The 6124-nt window shown below is 40.1% G+C and overlaps 1 protein-coding gene across 1 annotated transcript in view; it reads right to left on the bottom strand.

Moving 5' to 3' along the window:
* Window positions 1-1356: 1356 nt before the first annotated feature.
* Thsd7b (thrombospondin type 1 domain containing 7B) overlaps window positions 1357-6124 on the bottom strand; it is an 872787-nt gene continuing 868019 nt past the window's right edge. Inside the window, exon 27 of the mRNA XM_021198560.2 lies at window positions 1357-2500. Coding sequence (XP_021054219.1) covers window positions 2419-2500 — 82 coding nt within the window. The 3' untranslated portion in view covers window positions 1357-2418. The remainder of the gene's footprint in view (window positions 2501-6124) is intronic.

Genomic DNA, 6124 nt, shown 5'->3' with positions numbered 1-6124 from the left:
AGTAGTAGTGAGTTGGAAGATGACATTAGATGATGTTAAGGCCAGTAGCTATTTGGTGGAGCATCGCTTGTCCTCAGACATATACTTTTATACTCAAGAGAACTACATATATTATACTTACATTTTGTTTATAAGTAATATGCTTTATCTACATAAAGTGTTTATATACATGGTGAAAGAACGTTGGGAACTGATGTCAGCTCATAGGATATCTTTTCATTTGCAATGTTTGGTTCTCTTTACTGCAGCAGAGTGGAGTTCCTGTCTTTGGCTCTGTGTGGCATAATTTTAAAGTGCTATGAAAGTCAGAAAAGGCTATATTTTATTGATTCAGCAATGTACCTCTGAGCACTGTACCTATTTTTGGCAGATGTTCAATAAATATGTATTGTTTTAATAAGTGAATAGAATCTATATTGACAATGATATGTGGGAAGTGAGAATAAACTAAAAATCAAACCATTTCATGTCATTTGTATTATTGAAGAAACAATTTTACCCAAGCCAGAAATGTTGAAAATCTAATATTTTAATGCAAATTCAATATGTATTATAATAGTTGAATTTGTAATGAATGAGAACATGTAATGACCCTGGTGTTCCAATCCTGAATGTGCTATAAAGTGCTAATCACAGACACATATTTTTTGTGATATTTACTGAATACTAAGATTTTATATTTACCATTCATGTGCATATTAAAAATCATGCTTTATCTCCCTTTGGTTATACTTTATATTCCTGTCAAGGGTTACATGGGCAGTGAAAGCTAGTACCAGGCTAGTCTCCACGTTAGGCTCTTTTGAATTGTTTCTCCCATGGCTGATAATTCAGAGAAACTAAACAATGAAAGGCCAGCTTGGAGAGCATTGTTAGTAAGGTAATATCTTTCACTTCCTGTTTCTGGTAAAACTTGGCAGCATTGGTGAAGAACAATTACCAAAGGCTTGCCTATCTGTTAGACAGTTAACAATGTCACCATGTGAATTAAAACACCCGTTTTGTTCCTTCACATCTTTCTGTCTTTGCCAGTTTCTTAGTTTTCTTGGGTCATTTACATATCGATGTTTCCAGGGTTACAGTAATCCATTGGTCTGATACCATGCAGGCTATAAATTTTCCTTCCATGTTTTTCAGTCTCTGTGATTGATGCCTATATAATGGTACAGATGATAATATTGAGAAACTGGGGTTTCTTTTTCTCTATCAGTGATTTTTATCTGTCAGTCTTTAAAATGGTGGCACGAGGAAATGAGTATTAAATTGCTTTTGTCAAAGCACGGGGCTTTGGAAGTGAATGAGTATAAACCAGCCAGTGTTCCAGTCTCTTGAGCACTTTATTTGTTATAAGACAAATCCATAGCACACAATGGCACCTTCTTCCTTCCAACATCCGGGATTACAAAGGATTAGCTCATAAAATGGTCTCAGCTTTTTAATGTGTTGTTTTAGATATTATTGAAACCTTATAAAAACAAGACTCGCTACAAACAGGGTCAGTGTTCAATGTATATTAAATGAGGTCAGATAATTAAATTCAAAATAATTTATAAATATTCAGATAAGAAAATTGAAATTACAAAAGCATATTTTGGTCAACATTAAACTGAATTACAACTGTGTGTGATCAATGCTATATCTACACAGCTAGGTTTTTGTTAAAATACAGTTTTAGTTATCAAATAGTCTACCTCATTCTCCAGTACATTCATCTAACTTCCTTGCTAACACTCAGTACACCTTTCATCCAGAAACTACCCATTTTACTCTAGTCCAGTTGGAATGCACACTCGTCTATCGCAACAGATGCAGCCCACAAAGTGCCAACATCCCCTGGCTACAAAATAAAATACATCATTTAAAGGTAAAAACTCAGAGAACTTCTGAAATGGTAACCCATTCCCTCTGTGTCCATGAAAATAGGCAATCCAATTTGCAAGTTTTCGAACCAATGTAAACTCTAGAAAACTCATGTTGAAGTATGGGAATAAGGACTCTGCACTAATATAGTGCGTAACAATACAGTGTCAGACTCGCCATTTACAGTAAATGCCTCGATTGGACTTTCCTGTGGATTGTCAATATGCGGCTGAGGATCAAGTTTAATCAAGTCTGTTAGCGAAATCCTTCAGGTTCTCTTCCTCTCATTTCCAAACAGGAAGAGAAGGGTTTTCAGGCCTCTTAGGAAAACCGAAAAAGCAAAACACACCCACAAAAACTTGAAAACAAAATGGCAGACCCAGCAATCCTTGACTCCATGTCCAAATGAAGTTGGGGCACTATTACTTTTGTAGTATTTGTATTCTGCCCAAGGTATCACATCATGAGATTCCTCAAAGAACTGAGAAGTCTGAGAGCTACAAAAGAGAAAGCATTTAAGGCAGCAGTTGATGTCTACATTTGGATTCCTTTTTCAAGTTACATGTCCAAGTCTCCATCGTAGGCCAAGGTCAATGGCTTCTGATGGCGAGGTGTGCTTTGATGTGGTTTTGGCTTCTTGCTGCAAAAGGAAAAACAGGTTTTCAGATAAAAGTAATAGAGCTTTGCTTCAGTTGCCAAAGACAATCTTGAAGAGCTGAAATTCACAGGGGAAAATTAGAAATGACTCATTTATCAGTAAGTATGTGCTTTTTCTTTTGAATTAGCCATGTAACTCTTATCAATGGAGATATAGTTGGAGAAATGCACTGTGAACCTCATAGCTCATACTTTCCCAAGCTAAGCAGACTCCAGCTTCACTGAGCCCATTGTATAGGGGTATATGTAGCCAGCATGATTAGAAACTGCAGTTTTTTTGGTGTATGCCTGTGTTCATCATTTTAACTCTTTTATAATATAAGCCACCACCTTTTCAGAATCTTAAAAGTGGTTTAGTGTATTGAGGAGAAGAGCCATTTTCTGTATTTGTTCTTGTTACACACAGGAAGGTGAACATCTGCTGTTCACTAATTCCTAAGCTACCATGACCTCCGCATCCCAGATGTTTAACATTTTAAGCAGCTGGAGCAGCCAGACTCCTATGCCTTGCTCTGGCCTGAAAACTGTTATTTATTTGGCTGTCAATCCTCTGTAACCTAACAGAGCAAGTTTGCCAGATGCAGCTAAAACCAACCCCATCCTGCTTTACCTGTGAATGGCAACTTTGTCATGCAGAGGGAGGCTACTTTTTCTATACATAAAGAACCCCACATCCTAAATCATGTGGCAATATGCCACATATGTTCATTATTTTTCTTATTTATAACTGTTAATTTGTCATCTGCTTTCTCTCCACATAGACTCTTTTCACCTTAGAGCCTGGCTCTGTCATATCTTCAGAGGCTAGCTCTCTTCTCCTCCTCCTCCTCCTCCTCCTCCTCCTCCTCCTCCTCCTCCTCNCCTCCTCCTCCTCCTCCTCCTCCTTCTTCTTCTTTCTCTCTCTCTCTCTCTCTCTCTCTCTCTCTCTCTCTCTCTCTCTCTCTCTCTCTCTCTTCCTGTCTCCATCTCCATCTCTGTCACTCGTTTCCAGATAGCTGTGGCATTTTGTATACACTAGCATCTATTATTCATTTTTATTCAATGTAGACTGAGTGCCAAGCCTGTGCTGAGCATTTTATATTTATTCTTTCAATAAGTCCCAGAATTACTTTGAGAGGAAGGTACTTGTAAGGAGTGACATTCTTCTTTTCCTGGAAAAAGTGAGTTGGATTTTATATTCAGACCAAATTTAAATTAAAATGAAACAATTTTAGTTTATAAAACTAAACAGTAGTAGGATTTACTACTGTGTCATCTGCTGTCAGTGGCATCTGTCACAGGAGCATCTTCAGCACTGCACCACCGTATCCCCTGCTTTGCCTCCTGTGTTCCCTGGCAACTGCTAATCAACCTTCTGCTTCCACACATCTTTTGATATGGAGCTCTCATACAAATGGAGTCTTCCAGCTGTGGCCTTTGTGTCTAGCTTCTTTTACTCAGTGGTTAAAGTGGTGAATCTTCTGTTGCCTGAATGTATTTGAATATGAAAAGTTTGACAGAACCAGTTATAAGAAGGATTTCCTAATTTAAGATGCCCACTTTGTAATTTAAGGAGCAAAATTAACTTTTTTTTTTTCTGATTGATGTCTGAAGCAAGCCATATGAGCTAAAGAGATAAAAAATATGATCTCTGAAACACTCCTGAATGGAACCACGCATCTTCTTAGTGGCTCTCACTAGTGCATCTGGTATGCAGTGGGGCTCCCACTGAGGATCTGCTGAGTGCTGGGCCCAGGCTGCAGGCAAACAGCTTCCAGGCAGAGAAGCTAAGGGGAGGCAACAACTTGATTTAGAATTTTCTGCAGACAGAGCTCAAGCTTCAGATATTCTGCCTTGCAAACCATCTCTAGTTCTCAGAGCCGTATTGCATAATTCCTTGACTAACATCCAATTTAACCTCATCCTTTTGTATCATAAGTATATTTCAGAGGCTTTATTTGTAGCTGGGTGGAGCTTCTATCACAGATAATAAACCTGGCTTGAAACAGGGCTCTTGGGATGCTGACCAATGCATTTCACCTAGAAGTGACACCTTTCTTCTGAAAATGGTAAAGATGTCCCCCTGTCTCCACTATGTGTGAAAGAACAAGGAATAAGTAGAGGACCAAGAATTGTAGGACCTACTAACAGTATTGGCTGTCTGCCCATATTTTGCATGTGCTACATGCTGTTAGGTGAAGAAAAATGAGATCTGGAGCCCTAGGGAGTGAAGACAAGGAATGGCAATGACTAGATTTGTATGAGGAGATAAAATCATTGCCTGGGAGACATGTAAACCTGGCTAGGCTCTGTGAGTGGGGCCTGGAAAATTCTGCTCAAAATGTGCACAGAGGTTTTTATGTCTGCTTCCATATGTAGATTTATGAGCACGGTGCCCACCTCTGAGACAATGGAGGGTCGGGGACCTCAGTGGGCCATAGTACAGTCACTGAGATTAAAACTTTGTTTTCTGTCACTCATCCCAGAGTGTGTATACCATGAACACTACAAGCCCAAATGTCTCAACTATGAATACATAAGATCTGAGAACCTTTGGAGTATTTAAAAATAAATGAAATTCCTCCCTAATGCCAATCTGAGAGGTCTAGAACACCGATCCCTGGGTAGCTGTGGTTTGACAACACTCCTAGGACAGTTAAAAACCTTCCTAAAAGGGAGGATGCGCACGGCCTCAGTATGAAAACCCATCAGTTAAAGGGATCGTTTCTGGAGTTCTTGGCTCCATTTTCTTCTACTCTATTGCAATATGCCTTCTTTAAAATAATTGTTTATTCTTTTTTTTTCCTCCCTAAACTCTGATTTTATGAAAGGTTACCAGTATGATAACCTTTCTCCTTCAAGCAAAACCAGGATCCATAAAGGCCTACCAATAGGCTGCAACTCCCAGCACCAGTGCCCTGCCAGCATCCACCCCCTCCTACGTTTCCTTCTGTTGAGCCTGACAGAGTACCCTGGACTTCCAGGACAGCTTACAGAGTCACAGGAAGCACAAGACCATGCTGTGGTCCTGGCTGGGAGGAATCGTCGCAAACACGTTTTCCAGGGACCCCTTTGGAGGATATCTGTGTTTTAGCAAAGAGTAAGAATGCATTCATCCAGGAGAGCAGACTGTCAGGCAAGCTGCTGACATTACCAAGTGTCTTGGAATGCAACCCACAAGGAACACCCCCAATTTAGCCAACTTTGCATCATTTGATGGATTCAGGGAACATTTTCAATCGGGTAGCTATCTTTGAGATACAAGCCTCTGGAAACCAGGATGAAGAACCTGTTACCAAATGTGTTGGCAGAATGGACATAGTTTCTTCCAGGCACTGTGTCCAGGCTAACCATGAGCTCACCTGGAGGACAACTTGAGCAAATCACTATCCGGTGTTCATTCCCAGGAGAACCCGAGATGGAGAACCTTTCAAAATCCCCAACACTGATGGCAGATGCTCAGAAGTTCACTATGAAAAGGAGTTCTTAGGGAAGCTGTTTTTCTGCTTTTCTTAGAAGTCCTCCCGAAGCCGGGCGGTGGTGGCGCACGCCTTTAATCCCAGCACTTGGGAGGCAGAGGCAGGAGGATTTCTGAGTTCGAGGCCAGCCTGGTCTACAAAGTGAGTTC

Source organism: Mus pahari, chromosome 5, assembly GCF_900095145.1.
Source record: "Mus pahari chromosome 5, PAHARI_EIJ_v1.1, whole genome shotgun sequence".
Taxonomy (NCBI): domain Eukaryota; kingdom Metazoa; phylum Chordata; class Mammalia; order Rodentia; family Muridae; genus Mus; species Mus pahari.
This window is presented reverse-complemented; position numbering and strand designations above follow the sequence as displayed.